The sequence below is a fragment of the Silurus meridionalis genome, chromosome 29 (assembly GCF_014805685.1).
Source record: "Silurus meridionalis isolate SWU-2019-XX chromosome 29, ASM1480568v1, whole genome shotgun sequence".
Taxonomy (NCBI): domain Eukaryota; kingdom Metazoa; phylum Chordata; class Actinopteri; order Siluriformes; family Siluridae; genus Silurus; species Silurus meridionalis.
This window is the reverse complement of record NC_060912.1, coordinates 8,214,240-8,237,762: the sequence shown is the minus strand read 5'-3', so window position 1 is coordinate 8,237,762 and position 23,523 is coordinate 8,214,240. Positions and strand designations below refer to the sequence as shown.

The 23,523-nt window shown below is 37.4% G+C and overlaps 2 protein-coding genes across 4 annotated transcripts; one reads left to right on the top strand and one right to left on the bottom strand.

Moving 5' to 3' along the window:
• Positions 1–154: 154 nt before the first annotated feature.
• Positions 155–19,438, bottom strand: vars2 (valyl-tRNA synthetase 2, mitochondrial). Of its 3 annotated transcripts, none has more exons than XM_046843976.1 (30): positions 19,317–19,438; positions 18,074–18,268; positions 17,893–17,974; positions 17,697–17,797; positions 16,925–17,046; positions 16,395–16,461; positions 16,206–16,303; positions 16,014–16,095; positions 13,066–13,185; positions 12,873–12,981; positions 12,689–12,777; positions 12,490–12,580; positions 11,971–12,098; positions 11,791–11,894; positions 10,514–10,595; positions 9,747–9,823; positions 8,385–8,469; positions 7,760–7,853; positions 7,528–7,598; positions 7,307–7,432; positions 6,439–6,543; positions 5,694–5,762; positions 5,530–5,608; positions 5,181–5,311; positions 2,745–2,897; positions 2,069–2,305; positions 1,732–1,843; positions 775–980; positions 486–635; positions 155–357 (listed from the first exon to the last, which is right to left on the bottom strand). In XM_046843976.1, exons 2-30 carry the CDS (start codon positions 18,263–18,265, stop codon positions 289–291), a joined length of 3,231 nt encoding a protein of 1,076 aa, XP_046699932.1. In that variant the 5' UTR covers positions 18,266–18,268; positions 19,317–19,438; the 3' UTR covers positions 155–288. The 3 variants fall into 3 exon arrangements, with proteins under 3 accessions (XP_046699932.1, XP_046699931.1, XP_046699933.1); XM_046843975.1 differs by lacking the exon at positions 19,317–19,438 and adding an exon at positions 19,057–19,300; XM_046843977.1 differs by lacking the exons at positions 2,745–2,897; positions 19,317–19,438 and adding an exon at positions 19,057–19,300.
• Positions 19,342–23,035, top strand: ppp1r11 (protein phosphatase 1, regulatory (inhibitor) subunit 11). The gene is made up of 3 exons (XM_046843986.1): positions 19,342–19,657; positions 21,714–21,822; positions 21,910–23,035. Exons 1-3 carry the CDS (start codon positions 19,580–19,582, stop codon positions 22,101–22,103), a joined length of 381 nt encoding a protein of 126 aa, XP_046699942.1. The 5' UTR covers positions 19,342–19,579; the 3' UTR covers positions 22,104–23,035.
• The last annotated feature ends 488 nt before the right edge of the window (positions 23,036–23,523 follow it).

The window sequence follows — 23,523 nt, the reverse complement described above, 5'->3', positions numbered from 1 at the left end:
TTTTCCCTCCTAAAATCTGTGCATTTTGAAGGTGTTGATAAAATGACAAGAATATAATTCCATCAGCAATGTATGCTGGGTTATATTTAAATAAGAAAACAGTTCAGTTAACCTGGAAATTGTAAATTAAAATGTAAATAAAAAAGATAAATACTGTTGTGCACATTAATAATTTATTTTACCATTTTATAACGTATACAAATACTTTGTACAATGTTTCTTTTTACTGTATTGTATAATTCGGTTGATTCAACATTATTTGGCTTTGTTACCAAACTGTACTTTGATTTAACTTTCCGTCTCCAAAGCTGAAAGTTGTATCTCGATGCTCTTTAGTTCCTGCTCCAATGCTGCAATCTGTAGATTTCAAAATAAAATAAAATAAATGAACTAAGTTAAATTTCAATAAGGCTTTTCATGTTTAGAAAGCAAGCATGCAGGTGAAATCATTCAACCCAAGGCTAAAGGTAAAGGCAAATGCTCGCCTTTTTCCCTGTCTCCTGCCGAATGTGGTCAGGAACCTTCTCTGTGTAGTTTGGTACTTTTGTCCGAGACAGAAACTGATCAAGTTTAAAGTGAAGCTTTTCTTTTCGCTGAGAGAGTAGGATCACCTGACTGTTATCATTATGGCAACTCTGAGAAAGAAGGATATAATATATTAGCAAACCAAAGCCGTGGGAGCGCTGTACAGAAATTAAATTAACACACACACACACACACACACACACACACACACAAATAAATATTTAGAGCAATGTTGTATTTCTCTATCACCTTTACATCAAGTTGTAACTGAACTGAATGGTCAGTCACCCCAATGGCACTTCCATCAGGTGGAGGTGGTGCAGGGGCAAAAGGGAGGAAGCTCATGCCCTCCTGAGGACATTGCAGATAAAGGTTAGAGATCCGACCAAGAATGCAAATTGAATCCCTGAAGCTGTGAAGAGTTTGTGCCTGGTCTGCTGTGCACATTGCCCACACTATAGAAGGCAAAAGAAAATATAAAAAAAATAAGCAACTGGTAGACTATAAATTAATCTGTACAAAAACTGACCATTTAAAATGGTTTATCACCATTAATCCCACTATCTGACCACTAGTTATAGTTTCACAATTGCTAAATTCAATTGTGTTTTCGACATTTACACCAATGTTTTACTTTCTAGTTATACCAATGATCTATTTCTGTTTACACCAATGTTCTATTCCTGTTTACACCCAAATTTACCTCAGTTTACACCCAAATTTACCTCAGTTTACACCAATGTTTTACATCACTTTACACCAGTTTTACACCCATTTACACCAATGTTTTACATCAGTTTACACCAATGTTTTACCTCATTTTACACCACTAATTTACTTTCTATTTATACCAATGTTCTTTTTCTGTTTACACCCAACATTTACCTCAGGTTACACCAATGGTTGACCTGTTTACACAAATGTTTTACTTTCTGTTTATACCAATGTTCTATTTCTGTTTACACCTCACTTTTACCTCAGTTTACTCCACTGTTTACCTCGTTTTACACCACTGTTTTACTATCTATATATACTAATGTTCTATTTCTGTTTACACCCAGTTTACAGCAATGATTTTCCTCAGTTTAGTAGCCCTAATACTCATACTGTATTGGTGCTACTCCAAATTATAAAAAGAAATGCTGACATAATAGATAATGTGCAAACAAAGACAAGGGGAAAAACTGACATAGTCATAAAACTCACTGTCAGGTCTTTCCTTTGTCATGCGACACTGAGCTCTAAGTGACCTGGCCACCCTGACTACATCCTGGACCAACGGAAAATCTGTTTCCTCTTCAGGAAAGTGCCAGTGCGCCTGCAGAAACCATGAAAGAACAATAAAGAATAAAGTGGTCATCAGGAAACAGTAGGTGAGGTCAGGCTGATCCTGAGTTAACTAATTTTGTTTATTTACTAATAACAAAAGCAGGTCCAAAATTGTTTCACTTCTCTTATATCACAGCAGTTAGCGATTTTAGAGTTTAATGAAAGACACATTGTAATATATTATGCAATATGCAGTGGCTGTCATTGGGCTCACCAGAAGAGAGTCTGTTGGATATGGCTGAACACACACACTGCTTGGAGCTGTGGTAGGGGTTGGATTATAGGGCTCTAATCTTTGCCAGAGTTCCTCCGTGAGAAAAGGCATAAAAGGGGAAAGGAGCCGGAGAGAAATGGACACGCAGTGATAAAGAACAGCAGTGGCAATCTGCTTCTCTTCAGTCCAAGCTTCATTTTCTTTCACGTCCTGTTTCAAAACCGGTTTAATGCACTCCTAGGGAAAGGGCAAGATGTCAAGAATGGAGGATGTTGGTATATGCACAATAGTGAATAGGAGCCCTGTTCAGGTTTGATGCTACAACTTTACAAAAAAACAAAAAATTTTTACTCATTAAATTTAAAAATAAAGTAAGTGTGTTATTGACTACAATAGGGACGAATAAGGATTATGTGAGAGCCAGGGTCCTTTAAGCCAAAACCAGACTGCCTCTGCCAAGACATTACAACTTAGTCATCAACAAGGTCACACATCCAAGAAGTTCAAAATAGCACTCTTACTGAGTTATTCATTTCTTTGACTCATATTAATCAAATGTTTTTCTATATACAAAATAAAGGAATCATAACTGCAAATCAAGTGTGAAAACTTCAGAAACGTGAGCTAAATGACAAAAAAAAACACAATAATAGCCTTGAGTTTTTTTTTTACTCACCAGATAAACATCACAAAGGCTGTGAAGCCAGAAAGAATGCAGAGCGGAAGTGACTGCGTGGAGCTCGAAGCTCTCAAAGCCTTTATCACACTGCACTACTGTACTGTAAAGTCGTGAACAAATCCATCTGTCTATACTTGACACAGGAAAGGTCTGAGATGGAGTGATAAAAAGGAGAATGAATCAATACCCAAAGCAGTAAAATTCTTTCTTTGAATTATTTGATAATCTCAACACAACATTGCTGTGGATTTATAAACCATGGGATTTGAATTTATAGACTTCTGGTCAATAGCACAGAACCTTAACGACAAAGCTACCGCTGCTCTGAGTAAAGCACCTCACTTTACTCACCTCATTTTATTAAGCACACTTATATGTCTTACATCTCATTGGGGCTGCAACAACTTATCAATAAAATCGGTAATAAAGTTTGTTGTCAAAGGAATGCCGTTATTAATTAATTGAGCTGCACAAGTTACGGGTTAGCGTGATGGCAAGATAACACAGCCGCTTTACGAAATGGCACAGAGTACAGGTCAAGTGGCAGCAGGAAAAAGTGTGCGGCATCCAAGGCATGAAAGCATTTTATATTAAATGCAACAAAGAAGACTGTAACCTGCAAGTTATGCAAAGTGGAGCTTGTGTGAGATGGGAGTACCACAGTAATGCACATAAAAAGAAAACACACTGGTGTCACAAATGAAGGCAAAAAACATCATCATGTGAAAATGGTGTAGTTTAATGAAGTGCTATTGTGTAGACTGTTTGTTTGTAACTTTGGGGCAGTCGCATTGGACCGGTTTAGTGATATAGTGATGGATTCAATTAAAACGGTGCGAACGAACACTAAGGGTGTTTTCACACCTAGTTCGTTTGAGCCCTCCAAACGCTCTCGGAGCGGTTCAGTGTGTATATGTGAACAAACCAAGTGATCTCAGACCCCTTAAAAGGACCCAGAAGCGAACCCTACTCAGACCACTTTGGAGGTGGTCTGAGTGCAGTCGTTGTGGGTCCGTTGTGGTTCGATTTGTTTGTGACATGTGAAAGCAATGTGGTCCCGGTCCGCTTTGCATTTCGTTTCGCCAAATGTCCCTGGAGGCTTGCCATACCTGCAGCCGTGTTCCGTCACTGCTGAAACACAAAACTTTTTGACATGGCAGGTCGCGGAGTCGTGTGGTCTTATGAAGAGAGCTGTGCACTTATTGATATTTGTAAAGAGGATGGCATTAAACGCCAACTATTCACAATACATAAAAACATAAAAGTATTTCTTCTGTTTTCTCAAAAACTGAAGGAAAGGGGCTACAACAGAACAGCACCACAATGTCACGTACAAGTGAAAAAACTACGACAGAAGTACATAAACACACGTGATAAAATTTCACACAATTCTGGGTTCTGAGTTCTTATGAGGTTGAGGTGTGAACCCGAAAGGGTCTGAGATCAATTCAATACTGAAGAGGACCAAAAAGAGAACTGGGTTTTCTTTTGAGGCTTTTTTATTGTGAACACGAAAGGGACTGAGTTCACATTTGCTTAGATCACTTTCTGGTTCACTTAAAGTGAACTGGGTTTGGTTCTTTTAAAACGAACTAGGTGTGAAAACACCCTAAATATAAAAACAGCAAATAACAACAACAGTAAATGTTGTGGTTTTAAGCAAATGATTATGCATTTGTACACCAATGCATTTTTTCTTCCCTTTTTTTTAAAACAAGCCTGTTAGCTTGCTGCATTTCTCTGTTCCATTCTCTTTTTATAGCATTTGTCTACTAAAACAATAACTAATAATCTGTTTTCAAACGTGATTTACTGCAGCTTTACTATGTTCAAATGTTTTCAATGTTTGTATATATAATTTATGCAAATATCATTACATTATTATACTATATGAAATTGAATTATCAATTCTAGATGCTTATATCTTCACAACAATTATCAAAACAATGTTGTATTATATTTTATATAGATTTCGTAAGAAAGATTGTCAACTTGCCAGCTGCAATTATCATTAAAAACAATACAAATGCTGACAAAATGCTACACCTGCATACTCAAATGCTGTTTTCTTTTTCACAGAGAGAAACCCAGCATGAGTGAATTTGTTTAAAAGAGAAATCCCCCTTGCACTCCTAACAAGCAGCTACTATAAGCTTTATAAAATGTCTAAATTACAGAAAATTTAAATCAATATGTGGCTTTTGCATTTTTGAAAGTACACTTTTATACATAAATACCCTGAATTAGGGTTTATATATTTATAATGAGCAAAATATCGAATACAAAAAGTCGTTTTTTTTAATAATTGATGGATTATTTAAATAAACGTTGATCGCAGTCCAACTGAAGACAGAACAGGAAAAGTTGTGGTCTGGTTTTATTTAATCTTCTCTATGGAGGTAAAGAAAAAAACATCACACAGGAGAGCTTTACCTCCGCAAGTGGCATCAGAGGACCTCCTGTGTCCAGCAGAGCTCCCAGAGTAAAGCGCACCGTCTGCCACATCTTATTACAGAAGTGTCTGCAGCTGAGGACCTGAGACACGGACATGCTGATGTCCTCTCCTAACAGAGACAAACACAGAGATCTTGAGATCATCAGAAATACACTGACACCATGAATGCTTGAAATCTTTATCCATCATCTGTCTTAGATAAGCACCTAATTTACTGTACTTTTGTACCATAATACATTGAAGATTAAACACTTTAATGAGACATCCATTTATTTTCAAAGCAAAGCTTGTTACATTATACATCATTACATACAGGAGGTCACTTACCCTGGACTTTGTAGGAGCAGAGAGCAAACCGTAAAGCATCTGTTCCACATTCTGGGATTCCCTTTGGGAAATCTTTCCTCTACAGAGACACACAGGACATAAGGACATCAGGAGCCAGGAGAGATGAGAGAGAAATTGTTCAAATCGACATCAGTTTTACTGACCTGTGCTTCCAAAGCAACTTCTCTCTCTCGTGCATCCAAGTTTCCATCCATTACTTTTGCCTGAAGTCTCTAAATACACAGAGGAATGTTTGAAGGCCATTAAATATCCACATCTCAGTACAATATGTACATTATTTTCTTCATTCGCCTCCTTATTTTGGCTCATATCTCTTCTAAAACAAGCACATTGCAGTCAAAATATTTGAGGATCCATTTACATAAAATTCCTTCATTATAAAGGTTAAAGACTAAATAACAAGACTAAATGTTGACAGCAATTACATTATAAAATACTTAACCAATGCTCATTGATAAGTCCATAGCTGAATAAGGCGACGTGGCTATGGGGGCATCAATGTCGAGTGTTGCTTGTGGATGGAGACGATGTCAAAGCGGCAGCTAATGCGTGACTCGAGGTCTTATTTTGTGTAGGGGTGTAAGAAAATATCGATACACCTGAGTATCGCAATATTTTGTTTGGCGATACTGTATCAATTCTCAAAAACGCAATATTGATATTTTTATAAAATTCCATACAAGATTAATGGTAGTTGTTTCTTTTTGAGTGTATAGCCCGACCACTAGATAGTTAACAGCCTTCTTATCTACAAAACAGTGACAGGAAGTACTAGCATAAGGAGCATGGCGCTAATGTTAGCGTTAATAAACGATTCTGGGTATAACCTCGGAAGGATGGGTCGTACTGACTGTCTCCAAACTCATACAACAGCTGCTGTCAGCATACCTCCAGAGAGACACCTGAGATTACATCCAAAGGGTCAATGACATTTCCCAAAGATTTGCTCATCTTGCGACCGTGCTTGTCTCTCACCAGGGAGTGGAAAAGCACCTGAGAGACAGAGAAGGATAAAGGGATGAAAGTCAGGGAGCTGAAGTGAGAATCAGAAGCAGATGTGTTTAAGGTGCAGTTATTTTCATTTTTAATTTCCATTTCAACTTTTCAATTTTTTCAAAACAAAAACAAATGGATCTGGCATTGTTTGTACAGTATCTGCTTCATTTTATCCTTTAAACTTTAATATATGTATAAAAAGAATAATATATATGAGCTAGGGCAGAAAATTTTCGGTAAATTTCTGAAACAATTCCTTCATCTTGGGAATTCTGGAAATATGCCAAGTTGGAAATTTACCAGGAATTTATGGGATTTAATTAGAAATTGTTGAAAATTTAAATAAAAATAATTTAAATTAAATTTCTGTTTCAAGATGGATATTCTTTGATGTGCAGGATCAAAAAAATGATGTGTGTTATGGAGAAATGCACAGAGCATGTAGAGGGCATGGCCTCAGTCGCCCAGCAGTAAGAGTTCTGTGTACATGTGATTGATGAAGAAAAACTTTAGCTGAAATGACATAAAATCTGGTTGTTTTAACCAAAATTATACTGCAAGATATTTTTTTCCCCCAACTCCATCCAAGTTCCCTGTTATAAGATAACCGGCAATTTTGTAAATTCACAGTTCATTCTCATTATTTCCTGGTAATTCCCATAAATTCCTATTAATTCCCACAGAAAGTTTCCCGTCTTGATACATTTCTGGAATTTCACAAATCTAATTTGAGCTTGTATTTTGTTAACAGTCTGAGTACCTGTTTGAAGGGCAGCTGTCCAGTCAGCTCAGTGCCCATCATTACCATCCTGGCCACCCAGAAAAAGATGAGGTCACTTCCTGTCTCCAGAATGGTGCTGGGATAAAACTGCTTTAGGTCCTCAGTCTATAGATCGAGCACATGCTGATTAGCCACGCAGGGTTTTATTCCTTTAGAAAATCCTCTGCTTAATGAATTTCCGATTCAAATAACCAAAATACCTGCTCAGGCCACCCCAACATTGCGAAAGGGAAAAGAGCTGAAGAGAACCAGGTGTCCAACACATCTGGATCTAAGACAGGAAAACACAGAGTTTCGGTTTCAAAAGTAAAAACAAATGTTGCTGCTAAAAATAAGTTCACACCTAGGCCTCAAGTGATTAAAGTGAATCTTCAGTGGGAATCTCTTTAAATGTTGTGTATGAAAACACATGTACATGTGCATTATAGTGACCTCGAGTTAAAGAAACAGCATTCGGGTCCATTCCAAATTTGGCAGCTGCACGTAACCTGGCCTCCGATTCACTCCGGCCCCAAACCCACTGCTCCTGAAGAGAGACATGGACATGGTAAAGCACACGGTCTGCAAACGAACACTACTACTACTAGCAAGTCTCTTTTGGAGAAACTGCAGCAGTTGCATTTCTTATAATCATTTGAATACACCGCATGAAAGGCACGTACATACAAATGTCCAGAGAGTTGCACTTGGACTCAAAAAACGTTATTACAATCAACAATAACGTGATAATCTTGCGTGTTGGTCTCATTTGTAGTTCCAATACACGGACATCGGAAAAATTAAGACCAGTTTAAAATTATTTAAGAATCTGAACATTTTTCAGTCCTAAAATCGAGATTTAATATTTTGTAGACTTTTTAAGACCACGCAGAAACCCTGTTCATTCAACTGGGCAGTTGAGGCTTAAAGGCCTTGCTCAACAGTAATAGCTTGGTAGTGCTGGGGTTTGAACTCATGACCTTCCAAACAGACATTACACCTCTGAGCGACCATTTCTCCAAAAACAAGGAAGACGATGCTCAAATTAAATACTAACTGCCCTAATAGTTGATCATACCTCCTGTGTGAGAGACTGTGGTGATGTAACTCTGTAAGCTGGAATTTGATGTCCCCACCAAAGTTGTCTGGAAATGCACCAATCACTGCAGCAGAAGATAAAATGGTACAGCATTATTACCTATTTACACCTTTTTATATACAACCTGGAACTTAAAAATCTGCATTATAACTACAAATGAATCGGAATAAATAGACTATAAAGACCTTTTTGTTGGTGCTTTAGTTAATGCACTTCTTACCCAATTCCTGACTTTTGTTTACAGCGCCCTCTAGGCAAAGTCAAGGTTTATGTATTTATAACAGATATAATATCATGATAGAGATGTTCAAAATTTGGGATTGTAAATAGGAAATCATTGTTAGGATTTGTTTTAATAAATCCTTGGTTTAGGGATACTTTAATTGATATTTGTTTCACATGATATAACTTCAGATGATTTGTGCTCTAATAAAGTGGTCCCCAAACATTTTCACGCAAGAGAATTGTTTCTATTTTGGTGTACATGATTTCATTATTAATTTAATTACCACATATACAATGAACATGTAACTCAACTCAACGTAATACTGAATCAGTGCTGGGTAATTTATCGAACCACAGGAACAATCTGAGTGAAACAAGATCAGAAAATTGCCACTGACGGAAATAATCCACTTATATGCAATATGCAAAAAGTCGAATATGCAAAAATGGAAATAAAATACAAATTTTTAAATTTCTTTCTGTGCGGCCCGATACCAAATGATCCACAACCGGTACCGGTTCATGGCCCAGTGGTTGATATCTCTGCTCTAATACACATAAATCTGTCACTTATGATGGAATGCAATGTTGATTACTCACATTATTACAAAAGAGTTTTGTGTAAATTCATACCATATGGTCTATTTTAAAAATGCAAAAATGTAAATCACTTTACTGTAATTCAGAGATCCAAACAATGCTTAGGAATATGGTAGCAACCAGAGAGAAAACTTGTTTTACTTCAAATTTTTATTTCTCAATTTATTATTATTTTATTTAACTTTTTTGTGCACTTAAAATTGAGACACAAATCCGATGTGCTACTATTTTTTTTTTTTTTAGAAAGAAGCCATTTCTTTTTTACTGACCAAAGAATCCACAGTATAACCTTTTTGTTACTGATGAATTCAGAAAATCAAAGATCGCTGCGAGAAGTTCGACAAAAAAAAAAAAACTTTGCCTTTTCACCTCCTGTATCTTTTCCCATTCAGTGAACTGCCCTTTTCCACCTTTCCATTTTCAATTTACATTTGAGCTGTTTATCAGAAAAAAGCATTCATGTGAATATTTAGAGTTATAGCGACTAATAGAGACGTATATCAGAGTGTAACTAACCTTATATTCGCGAGCCAATTCTTCCATGTTTTAGTGTAGAAGTGAGGAAATATTTTCAGCTTGCCATCATCCACGACCTAATGGCATCAAGGAACATATAAGTTAATAAATAATAGCCAGGCCATAAATATAATTTATAATAGGATTGTACACTATATGGACACTGGTTTGATGACAACTGGGCATAAGATAAGTCTTAATATAAACGTGCATTTTGAACATCCTATTCCACATTTAGTCCCCTTTTACTGTTAAAATAAAATCCACTCTTCTGGGAAGATGTTCCACTAGATTTTGGATTGTGCTTGTTGAGTTTTTTGTTCATTCAGACACAAGAGTGTTAGTAAAGTCAGGTACTGATGTAGAGTGAGATAAAGGTGCAGTGATTTAATTCAATTCAATTCAATTCAATTGAGGTCAAAACACTAGATCAGGCCATTCAAGATCTTTCACTCCAACAAATGTAAACCAGATCTTCATGGAGTTGCACAGGGTCATTGCCATGCTGAAACAGGTTTCGGTCTCTTTGTTCAAGCGAAGGAAAAATTTCCTATTATACAGTATATATTATATATTATATATACTATATCTATTCCTATATCTAGTTGTGTGCTTTCAACATTGTGTAGTACAATTTGGGGGGGAAAAACACATATGGCTGGAAATTCAGGTGTCCCTATACTTTTGTCTATAAAGTGTATGTGAAGCTGAAACTTTTATTTTGACATATTTGTTACACATTTAACCGCATTAGTGCGTGCACCTACTTGAATCGCCTTCTGTGCCATTTCCTCACATCGAACAAACCATTGTTTCTTTAGCAGAGGCTCGATCACGTCTCCAGATCGGCTACAGGCACAAAAAAACATCAATTTAAAACAAAAGGATCGGAATAATTTTTTTAGAGTTGAGTGCTGTAAACATGCATTATGCAGATATGAAGTTTATTATCTCTGGAGAGGTCATGAAAGAGTTTTTTGGTTCATTTACCGAACATTTTTGGGGGATAAACATCTCAAACTAGTTGTTTTTAATTGAAGGAACACCTTTACAAAATTAAAGTCAAATAACAAAAACAAATGTTTATAATTTACAAGAAAAACACACCATGTCGAGTCTAATAAGAGTTATGCACACAAAAAAAAATAAATAAAAAATAATAAAATAAGAAAGTTTATCAATCAGTTTCCAGGGCACAATTTTTCCCCCTTGCACTATTTTTTTTTATTTGTTCAACTTAGTAACGTATATGATTTAGAATGTAGCTAAGTACAATACAGTAATCCCCCGCTTTCCCGAGGTTAGAATCTGGCGCCCCCCCTGGGTTGTCGTGGAATTACATTTGCCACATAACTATTTTGTTTGGCTGATTTTCCCGCTCTCTCACGTATAGCACGATAGACCAAAACACTTATAGGGAATTGTTTATATGGTTTTATGTTAAAATAATGAAATGTATTAATAAAAATATAATTATTTATTATAAAATGATGTAAAATGTTAATACAGTATAGTACTGTAATCCTAAAATAGTATTTCGTTTATCGCGGTTTTTCATTAATCCAGGCGGTTTTGGAAGGTAACACCACGATAAATGGGGGATTACTGTACTTCAAACAAAACCTACTTAAGTATAAATAAAATTACAGATTTTAAATTACTTCAAAAAGTAGAAGTACGCAAAAAAACTACTCACTTATAGAAACGTGAGTAAATGTCATTCGTTACTTTACACCTCTGTCATAACGCTGTTTCGACATATTTTGATAAATTGTGCTTTCCTACAGTTATAATGTCAAATTCTTAGCTCATGTTCTCTCGCAAGTTTAGTTTTACTACAGATAGCTTCTGTAGACTTGTTAGGACAAAAGCTGTATATAATATTAATTATACAGTTCTGACCTGAGCACTCGGTCAGAACAGAGACTGTATTCATTTTGAGAATTGTAAAATCTACACGCCGAGCGATAATACGAACAAAGCATTTACACAATTTCTCTTTCAGCATCTCACTGGAGTTCTGTAACTCCAAATTTCAGCTCACCTGCAAATCGGTAAAGACATGGGGTGATCCCTCTTTTCTCTGAACAACTTTCTCTCCATCAGCGCACTAATCACACGCTCCCTGGCTTCGAATCGTTTCACGCCCTGAGGAGAAAAAAATATATACATAAAATGAATTATTATGACCCGTCCAGTACCCAGTACATGACCAGTTTAGTACCTCGAGCCACTGGCCGCAAACGGACGTCATGGTTCCGTCCCCCGCAATCACGCTGAGACGAGGCAGAGAGTGTCTCTGAGAGAGCCGGAAATCATTGTGATCGTGAGCAGGGGTCAACTTCACAGCTCCTACAATGCAACATTGTGTGGAAGTGCAGGCACCGTGTGTAATCCATATGACATTTTCATATTGCCTTTTATTATTTTTTAGAAGAAACTACAATACACTATTTCAAATGCACTTATTATATACAAATTCATACATCAACTCTATCACATCTACACATTCCTCTCATATAAATATAATAAAAAATAAAAATCTATTTCTTTAATCATTTCTTTTACAAATCTGTCTCTCATTGCTTGAGGATCCGATATCCAAATATGCTTCCTCTGAAATCCGATCTTCCACATTACATGCCTGTACACGCGGAATCAGATTGATGCTATCCCTAAGAAAAAAATATCAACTAACAATACATCACAAAGCACATTTGAAAGCTCAAAATACAAGACAAACCTGTCCCTAAGTCCATGTCCACCATTGTGTCTGTGATTATGGGTAACAGCCTGTCGGTAAACGGGTGTCTGCACTGTTTTCCATGAAGAGCCTAAGAGGAAAAAGAACATACCTAATACATCCTTTAACCATTATATTGTTGTGTGTATATTTTACTGTGTGTGTGTGTGTGTGTGTGTGTGTGTGTGTGTGTGTGTACCTGATATCGAGGGTCATCAGGGTGCACAGCAATAGCCACGTCCCCCAGCATGGTCTCAGGACGAGTGGTCGATACAGCAACCTCACCTTCTAACAAAGACGCAACAAGAACAAGAAACTCAGGACCCGTCAGATCACGAGTCCGAAATCAAGCTTGCATGAGTTTAAGATCTGAAAACACTCACGCTGTCCCTCTATGGGGTACGCGAATGTCACCATGGTCCCGAATTCCACTTTTCGCTGGTAGCCAGGAACAGAGAGAAGAGTCCGTCCTGATAACTGCTTCGAGTCGACCTGAACGCAAAGACGTCATGTTTATTCATGTTTATATTTCTTTGAATGGTACAGAATTGTCCACTAACTGCCGATTGTTAGTACCTCGATATCAGAGATGGCCGACTCCAATGCACAGCTCCAGTTGACCAGGCTTTCCGAGCGATAGATCAGCCCTGAATCGCACATCCTTACGAAAGCCTCTGTCACGGCATTACTGAAACCCTGAAGGGAAAAAAAGAGTCAAAAATTAGCTAAAAAAACCCCTGAAAGTTTCAGGATGATTTCTCATATACACAAACTGTCAGCAACAACTGCATACTAAACTGCTTGTTGTGACGCCTGGGCACCAAAAATGCAACACCACGGAAACTAACAAACATCACATGAACTTCGGAAAATTTATTTGAGACTTTTTAAGCAAATGTAAGACTTTTAAAGGCCTAAAATATAGAATTTTTTTTTTTTTTTTTACTTTTTAAGACCCCGCAGAAACGCTGTAATAGTGTAAATAGTCCTGGTGTGAGCAAATTCTTTGTAGACATAAAAGAGTTTAAAAAAACAAATGAAACAGCAGTATTATACCAGTTATTACTATTTTTGTGTGTAATATACTCTACAACTCAAAACACAATTTGAATACTGACTAGCAACTCAAAACACAACGTGGATACTTACTAGCAACTCAAAACACAACGTGGATACTGACTAGCAACTCAAAACACAAAGTGGCTACAGACTAGCAACTCAAAACACAACGTGGATACTGACTAGCAACTCAAAACACAACGTGGATACTGACTAGCAACTCAAAACACAAAGTGGATACTGACTAGCAACTCAAAACACAAAGTGGATACAGACTAGCAACTCAAAACACAAAGTGGATACTGACTAGCAACTCAAAACACAAAGTGGATACTGACTAGCAACTCAAAACACAAAGTGGATACTGACTAGCAACTCAAAACACAAAGTGGATACTGACTAGCAACTCAAAACACAACGTGGATTCTGACTAGCAACACAAAACACAACATGGAAACTGACTAGCAACTCAAAACACAACGTGGATTCTGACTAGCAACTCAAAACACAAAGTGGATACTGACTAGCAACTCAAAACACAACGTGGATTCTGACTAGCAACACAAAACACAACGTGGAAACTGACTAGCAACTCAAAACACAACGTGGATTCTGACTAGCAACACAAAACACAACGTGGAAACTGACTAGCAACTCAAAACACAAAGTGGATACTGACTAGCAACTCAAAACACAAAGTGGATACAGACTAGCAACTCAAAACACAAAGTGGATACTGACTAGCAACTCAAAACACAACGTGGATTCTGACTAGCAACACAAAACACAATGTGGAACTGACTAGCAACTTAAAACACAAAGTGGACACTGAGTAGCAACGCAAAACACACCGTGAATACTGACTAGCAACTCAAAACAATACATGGATACTGACTAGCAGCTCAAAACACAACGTAAATACTGACTAGTAACTCAAAACACAATGTGGATACTAAGTAGCAACCCAAACACAACATGAATACTTAGTAGTAAACAACATGGATAATGACTAGCAACTCAAAACACAACGTGGATACTGACTAGCAACTTAAAACACAACGTGGATTCTGACTAGCAACACAAAATACAATGTGGAACTGACTAGCAACTTAAAACACAAAGTGGACACTGAGTAGCAACGCAAAACACACCATGAATACTGACTAGCAACTCAAAACAATACATGGATACTGACTAGCAGCTCAAAACACAACATGGATACTGACTAGCAACTCAAAACACAACGTGGATACAGACTAACAACTCAAAACACAACATGAATACTTAGTAGTAAACAACATGGATAATGACTAGCAACTCAAAACACAACATGGATACAGACTAACAACCCAAAACACAACATGGATACTGACTAGCAACTCAAAACACAACAGGAATACTGACTAGCACCTCAAAACACAATGTGGATACTGACTAGCAACTTGAGGACTTTTATCTTAAACCAACAACAGGTGATTAATTAGAATTGAATGTGCATGAGTTAAATAAAGACACGTTACAAACATTTCAGAACGTATGAAATAATTATGTGGGCAATAAATTATAATGGAACACAACAAAAAATTTTATGCACATTCGTTCGTGGCTTTGTTCTGCAGATCGGTTTATCACCACTGCAGTTCAGACACCAACATGGAGTTCAGGAGATCACAACATTTAGTTTATTAAACATCATGAGGTGAAACTTGTACATTAACTACAACGGATTAAACACTGCAACTCACAATGCAAACATATAACCTCTGCGGTTACCATAGCAACGAACCAAACAGAGGGCGTTTATAACGGCGTGTGACGCTTCAACCCTCACTGAACACAAGATAAACATCATTCACATTATATAATTACGATTTTCAGGAAGTGATTGTAGACATCCAGACTACAAGTCTTTACCGATTCTCTCATGCAGTCGCAATCGGTCTCAACTTAATACAATCAATAATGATACAGGGCTGGACGTTATTGGTGTAGCGGTACACAAAATTCACGGTTCGGTAAGTACCTCGTTGTTTAAGTCATGATTCGGTACAATTTCAGTACGGTTTAGTACGGTTACGTAAAATTGCTTGTAATTATTTTTAATAACGCAGTTTATTATTATTATTTGTGATCAGCATTTAAACGGTTTACATGTATAACAATTTTAAATAAAATGCCTGCTGGTTAAATAATATATCAAATAATATTTTACAATATTTTATAATTTTTATTACATTTTTTAAAATATAATTTATTATTTTTTTTCTTTTTATATTATTTATATTTATATATACAATATTTTTCTACTTATGTCAGCATACTTTAACCTTCATTTATTCATTCCCTCAATATGCAGAATTGTCAGGATCATAAAACGCTTTACTTTCTGACCAATCAGACTCCAGTAAACCGAAGTACCACGAAGGCTTATGTGGGATAAAACATTTGTTACGTGTTAGTGTTACCGTATCCATGGTGAAACAGGCCCTGCTCCAGTCCAGCGAAGCTCCAAGCTTCTTTAACTGATGATAAATCTCATCTCCTTTCCTGAAAAACACAAAAACGCACGTGTCTTGTATCCGGGTGGCGTCATATCGTCATCGATCTGTGCACAAATAGAACCTACATACTCTCTGTGAGAGTTTTACCGGACTCACTGGGTTTTCCAATTCCACACTTCCTGCAGGAATTCCTCTCTTCTGTAGTCCTGTCTGCACTTTCCGTACTGCTGGAACAGTCTCCTCTCGACTACAGACTGCGTGGGAAAAAAAGTTTTTTAAAAATAATGCAATCGAGCGCAATACTGTGTGTAAATATATACACGAGACAGGTTAAAAGGAGGATACCTGTGTTGCGATCCCAGCGTGGTCACAGCCCGGCACCCACAGCACTCTGTAGCCCTGCATGCGCCGCCTGAACACGCATGGGGTGATTGAAAATTATACCACGGTGCTTCTGAATTCTCATATATACGATAAAAGGATGCCTTTTGAGGCACCGATATGACTGTAAACCTAATATGCACACTCACATTTCATTCATTATATTCATTATTTATATTCATTTGATTCTGCTTGTTCTAATATGATGGTTTCTATAGTAAGAAGACATTCACGAGGTCCTTGGATGGCAGATGCTGTCTCCAGCGTTATAGTATGTAGATTTCCTGTCATGGGAGTCTTTATGATGTCTTCAGGATGAAGGAACTTTTCGGTTTCTTGGTCAAAACGAGCAAAAAGCTAGTGTTTTTGCGTTATTGGTTTTAAAAAAGGAGAATATTTATAGCAGGAACTACTTGTGTATAGTAGTGAATTCAAATGGCACTTGTTGGCTGTGGTATAAAAGGTTATAACAGCTGATATAATCATGTATTTACCAGCGAGCTAGAGTGTCTTCGATCGCTACGGTCAGAGCGTGGCCGAGGTGCAGCGTTCCAGTGACGTTCGGTGGAGGTATACAGAGAGAGAAATATTTATTCACAGCTTGTGGCATCTCAGCCTAGAAAAAAAAGATACACAATAGTATATATATATATATATATATATATATGGGGATACTTTACTAAAAACAAACAGTGCAAAAAATAATTTCTCACTTCCAAATATTGATTTGTGGCTGATATTGCCACCCTGACCACAGACTGTTTGCCCTCCTGCCCTCTGGGAGGCGCTAGAGGAACCTCCAGACCAAGACAAGCAGGTTCAGGAAAAGCTTTTCCCCACACCTCTATAAATGCTAAACTCTGCACCCCGGTAGCGCCACCTACCTTCCACCCCTTACTACCAGGTCCCCGCTGACACCAGACACGCACTGAACTAAATACCATGCTCTGCGTAACCTTACTCTGTGTAGCATTGTTCATAAAATACTTATTTACATTTACACGTGTGACATCTGGCAGACATGCCTTTTTTCCAGGGAGACAATTATCTCATGAATACAATGAGGGTTAAGGGCCTTGCTCAAGGGCCCAGGAGTGGCAGTTTGGTAGCGGTGGTGGGATTTGAACTCATCACCTTCTAAACAGAAGTCCAACACTGCTGGTTAGACGCTAACTGGATTTCATTACCTTAACATGTGCAATGACAAAGTTGAATCTAATCTAGTCTAATCGAATATTAGTGATATTAGTCAGTGCAAGTGCCTACATGTTTCTCAGGGCTGAAGAATCCTTGCTGCTCCCACCATTCATACCAGCATGACTCCACATATTCTGGGCTGTAGGACTGTGGGAGAGGAAGACTGGTATCTGAGGGGAATATGAGAAAGATAAAATGAAAGGTCGCATAGAAAACATGAAACTGAAGTCCAGTTGAAGTTGTACATAACAATATCAACCGCTACCTTTCTTCTCTCCAGGTAAGAACGGCGCGGTGTATATTATCTTTTCTTTTTCTGACCATTTTATCCCAGCATGCTCAACATCCTGCAGAGGTCAAACAAACAATACATGATATGCATTCCTGCTCGAACAACCGCAAACATATCGTCGTGAATCGAACAGCTAACATTCTGAGTAACGCACCCCGCTGAGAATGGCCGTCTCTCTCTTTCTTTTCCGCTTGGCCTTTTCCGACTGTGACCTAAGAGACTGTATGGGCTGCGATGGAGACGATGAAGAGAAGGAGGAAGATGGTGGTGAGCAAATCCTGTATCTCAATGCACACCACATTCCAGAACCTGGTCTGAAACATCTTCCCCAAATGGGTCGCCACATGACCTGAAAGAAAAAGGAATATAAATGATCATAAAACGATATCTAAATTGACGAGTGAAGCCATAGTCAGGGACTCCGCTGTACGGACATCTAGGGGTAGTTCATTCCACCACCTAATATTAGTATCTGTGTACGGGTTTCTATCTGGCTTCTCTTCAGGTCCACGTGCTGTTTCTCTGGAGTCTATGATCTCTTTCCATCTCTTAAAAACATGCCAGGATGAGTGTTTAAGATAAAATGCTCCAAGTGTGTGTGAATGTAAAAGTGTTTGTGTGCACAATGAACTTTAAAGGACAGACTTCCAATGTAGGGTGTATTTTCACCGGTTTATGTTTTTCTGGAACTTGTAAAGGAACCGCAGCTATTCTTAATGTGTGATAAGCATTTTTTTATTTATTTATTTTATACAAATTGATCCTAATTCGAACAATATTAAGAATAAGCCAGTTTGGTATATGTAGAAAATCATTTTATGATATTAAATGATAAGAATTGACTATTTCCATGGGGTTTAATTAGCATCGTGTTAATATTAGATGAGTTTTATAGTTATGCACTTTTAAAAACAAGGAATAAAATAACTTAAATCTGAGTAAAATGCATTCAAAATGAAGGAATTATTAAATGAATGGATGGAAACACTTCTTTGACACATTCACAAAAATCACAAAACGCGACTTTAGATTTATTTACGAGGTATTAATTGAAGGTTACAATAAATGTGTCATGTTTTGTTTTATTTTACATTTAAATTGGCATTATTTTTAAAAAGAAAACAAAAATAATGATACCTTTAGAAGCTAAATGGTTACTGTAAGGGCGCAGACATGTTGAAATCCATCACCGCTGATTAAAAAATAATAATTTAATTCTATATTTGCATTCCAGATTAGTTAAACTCTAATATACTATAACGTTGACCTCGTAATAACCATACAACATAAAACGAATGTAAAATATATATATATTTCTGTGAAATGTTCTGTTTTTTAGTTCGTTCCAGGTCGGGCAGAATAAAAGTGAACACACATCACAACCAACACTCTCTTACCAGACAACCAGGAAGTGGTCCGTCGGTGAATTGTTTCCCCCGGAGCTGCGTTTAGAGTGCAGATTCATCTCTCTGTCATGGCGCATTGAAAACGACCTCCTGATAAAGAGTTTCTTTTCTTCTCCGTCATACTTCAGCAGAATTAGCATCGAGTTGGGATCGAGCTCGCCGCACTGCGAGAAGAAAACGCGCCGCGCAGGACTGAGAGGAACCGAGGACGCGGAGTGAGCTAGCTAGCTTAGCCGGGGCTGTGTAACGGTGCTATGGCGGAGGTAGCGGGGCCGTCCAGTGAGACGATCACGGAGACGGTGCAGACGGGAACACCGCCGCCGCCCCAGCAGGTGACCCATCCTCATCCTCATCCTCATCATCATCATCCACATCCACTACTTTAGCTTGAAACGTTAATCAAATACAGAGATATAAATGTCAAAGTCGCCCCTTAAATTAAACACACCTTTTATCCAGCAGCCAATTTATACTCCTGACCACCAACCCTGAATTTTACACATGTATCCATAAACACCCCCAAAATATAGTCTCATAGTGTTATTTTGAATGTCTGTTACTTGCAGACAACTCGAATGATTCGAGTAACCACTTCATCGTACATCGAATTTTAGATTCGATTCAACTTTGTCATTGTACAGAACCAATCACATGCATTTAACATCTAACCAGAGGTGCCAAGTGTCAGTGGCTTATTTACACTAAATAACAGTGTATAGTAAATGAGGGTCTTTATGTACAGGGGGTGCAGTAGGTAATAATGTAGTATGTATAAATAAGGGTGTGTGTATATATTATTATTCAGTATAACTGCAAAGAAATATGTATATGTACAAGTGATTGTATGTATCATACAGTATATACTGAATAAATATGGGTGGAATATCGAGTAGTGCAGTGATCATGATGATGATATGATAATTGTAGTTATGGACGGTGCAAAATACACAAAGTGACAATGCAGTAGTGTATTTGTTAACATTGTATGAAAATAAATATTATTTAGAATATTTAAAGAAATACTTCTGAACGCCTGGGCCATCAGAGTCGTTTAATCTGATTTGAAAATAATAATAATAATAATGATGATTATTATGATTACATATTTCAGTTTTATTTTATTATTTTCAGGTTATATCTGTGCACACATTCATTCATATATATATATATATATATATATATATATATATATATATATATATATATATATATATATATATAAATATATATATAAATAATTAGAGTGTGTGTGTGTGTGTGTGTGTGTATATATTAGGGCTGCAGCTGTTGATTATTCTAGTAATCGAGTATTCTACCGATTACAATGATTAATTTAGGTAATCTGATGAGAGGTACTTTATCTATAGTTTAATGTAAGTTTTTAATTTATTGCCTTTTTAGAAAAATTTAAATTTTATTGCTAAAATTGCAAACAATATAAAACCTATTTAGTGCATTTAATTGCTATATTACATCAAAATACAAATATACAAAAAATAAAAATTATAAATAAAAATACATTGCAGTTTATGGTAACCATGTTGTCAGTCTAAAGTTTGAAGATGTTGGTGTATGGACGAGGCCTCCTCCGCTTCATCTGTCTTGTTCCGTCTCCTCAAGATCTCTCCAGTGATTGGAGGATTAGTTTGATACCATGTGATTCTATAATTCATTCTAAGAAAAAGAATAAATGATGTGTTTTTTTTATATATGATATACAATTAAATGGATTTTAAAGGGCTTTAGTTAGAGCACAAAGACTCTCTGGATAAAAGTGCAAAAACATATATATATATATATATATATATATATATATATATATATATAAAAACATATAAACACTGTATATAAAATCATCTTTATTGCCCAGGTATACTGGGTTGCATGCACAAGGACTTTATCATGGTGTGTGTTGGTGCTACATTATGATAAAAACAAACCTCACTAAAAACTAAGATAAAGTAATAAATTAGGATAAACATTAACCAGTGCAACTGATGCTATTTCCCAAATAAGTCTTTAGATGCTGGGTTGCCAGATAGTACACAAGTACTTTTTGTTAAATAGGATATTGTAATGTATATGAAATGACAGCGTGAGGATTTACCTTGATGTAATGTCGGTGTTTCTGGAAAGATTCTATTATTATACTAATAAAGGCCTCACACTCATCAACTAATAGCTAAATAATTAATAATAATGAATAAAGCGCTTAACAACGGATGCGGATTTACTGTTAGCGAGACCCGAAGTATTTTTCATGCTCGAAGTGATGACTTGGTACAGCAAACATTATAAAAGCAAAATCGTATGAACGCTTCCTGTGAGCGTTCTGGTGCTGGTTCTGGTTTCGTGTCCTTGCAATGCATTTTTTTCTTCTTTCTACAGGAAGGAAGAAGCTTGACCATCAAGCTCCGAAAGAGGAAGACTGAGAAGAAGGTCGAGTGGTCCAGCGATACGGTGGATAACGAACACATGGGTCGCAGGTCCTCCAAGTGTGAGTAGGCGCCAGGATTTCTGGTGAAGGAGTAGAACTGCGTAAACGTGCTTAAGCTGTTGTGTTTTTGCTTCTCGGCGTCGGCAGGTTGCTGCATTTACGAGAAGCCGCGGCAGTTTGGCGAGTCGTCCTCAGAGAGCGAAGGGGAAGACGAGGAAGGATGCGGCAGCGCGCACTGCATCCTGGGCCACGGCAAAGGACAGGGACAGAGAGGCAGCGACGGCGGCGGCAGCGGCGGTTCCACTACGCCCCCTAGCTCTGGTGGAACAAACCCTCACTAATCAGGAATGAAAGCTGGTGGCGGAAAAAAAAAAAAAAAACGGGTGGACGTGCCCATAATTTTACATCCGACTACTCACATTGATATAAAGTCACTGCGTCGCTGTGTTTTAAATTGCGGTCCGATGCAGAGCAGAAGCGTTTAGATAATATAATGCAGGTTGATTTCTTTTTAATCTTTTTTTTATTTTTTTTTGCTGCCATTGTGATTTAGTAAGAAATCTTTCGAATATTGTCTGTTTTTGGGGATTTGTTGTACATAAGATATAGGTTTTAATTATTTTGTATTTTTTTTTGTATATTTTTTTGCTGCAACGTTAAGCTCGGTTCTGTCTCATTTTAATTCAAGTAAAACAATCGAGACGCCTCGGTGAAGCTCGACCAAGCGATTATCGTTAAAAATACTGAATAAATGAATAAAAACATTTGGGGGGAAAAAGAGTAGATCGATTAGACGATGATTTAGAAAACATTCCATTCCAAAGACTTGAGGTGGAACGAGGCCACGGTGCCCTGGTGCTCGAGCGACAGATCGTAATAGTGTTATAGCGAGAGATATTCGAGCGTATGGAATTTCGCTTTTCGTTTTATTTCCATCCCTTTCGTGATTAAGTGATGCACTTCCTCCCCGGTGCGATGTTGACGTTAATATGTTTTCGCTCGTTCACGTTTTTTCTTTACGTCATCGCGTTTCTCACTCTACCGATTGGTTTTTTTTTTAGACAATCAGACAAGCAAAGCTAATAAAAGCATCGTGCATGTACGTACCGACGGCAGGAAGCTTCACAGTGGCGCCGAAATGACGTCTGTATTCAGGAAGACAAAAAATGGATCGAAGGACAGAACGTTCCAACCAGAACCATACGAGAAAACATTGTAGAATCCCAGTGATGTCAGCATGTTCAGTAATAAACCGATGAAAAAGTGTTTGGTACACGTGAGACTTTTTGGTTTTGTGGTGGGAAACAGATCCAAACAGGGTCCGGGTCAGCAGACGACCCGTGTAGAATAATACATTAATAATACGTCTGGAATCTATTGTTCTGACACATCGAATTGTTTTTTTTTGTCTTATGGAATGAAATTCTATCGTTTACAGTACACACAGAGCTACAGTTTACACACACACACACATTTACTGCTTGTACCTGAAGCCTAAATGGAACCAAATGCAGGACGTGGTAAGGTGTTGGACGGGAAGTTCAAATCCTACCACCACCAAGCTGTAAGTGTTTGTGTATAAACATGAGAATTTGTAAGTCGCTCTGGATGAGGGGCGTCTGCCATTTAAATGACCCTCAATTTACACCAATCAGCTGTAACATTGAAACCACCTGCCTGATGGTTGTTTAAGTGGCACAAGGGAAAATACACAATGAGTCTAAATCTTGGATTTCCCAAAAATTTCTGTAGGTGTGCTCT

Coding starts and splice junctions, on each gene's coding strand:
- vars2 (XM_046843976.1), bottom strand. CDS start 18,265: ATGTGGCGACCCATTTGGGGAAGATGTTTCAGACCAGGTTCTGGAATG. Junction 16,304..16,394: donor ACGCTGGGATCGCAACACAG/GTATCCTCCTTT, acceptor TTTCCCACGCAG/TCTGTAGTCGAGAGGAGACT. Junction 7,599..7,759: donor TGCTGTTTCTTTAACTCGAG/GTCACTATAATG, acceptor TTCCTGTCTTAG/ATCCAGATGTGTTGGACACC.
- ppp1r11 (XM_046843986.1), top strand. CDS start 19,580: ATGGCGGAGGTAGCGGGGCCGTCCAGTGAGACGATCACGGAGACGGTG. Junction 19,658..21,713: donor CACCGCCGCCGCCCCAGCAG/GTGACCCATCCT, acceptor TTCTTTCTACAG/GAAGGAAGAAGCTTGACCAT. Junction 21,823..21,909: donor GGGTCGCAGGTCCTCCAAGT/GTGAGTAGGCGC, acceptor CGGCGTCGGCAG/GTTGCTGCATTTACGAGAAG.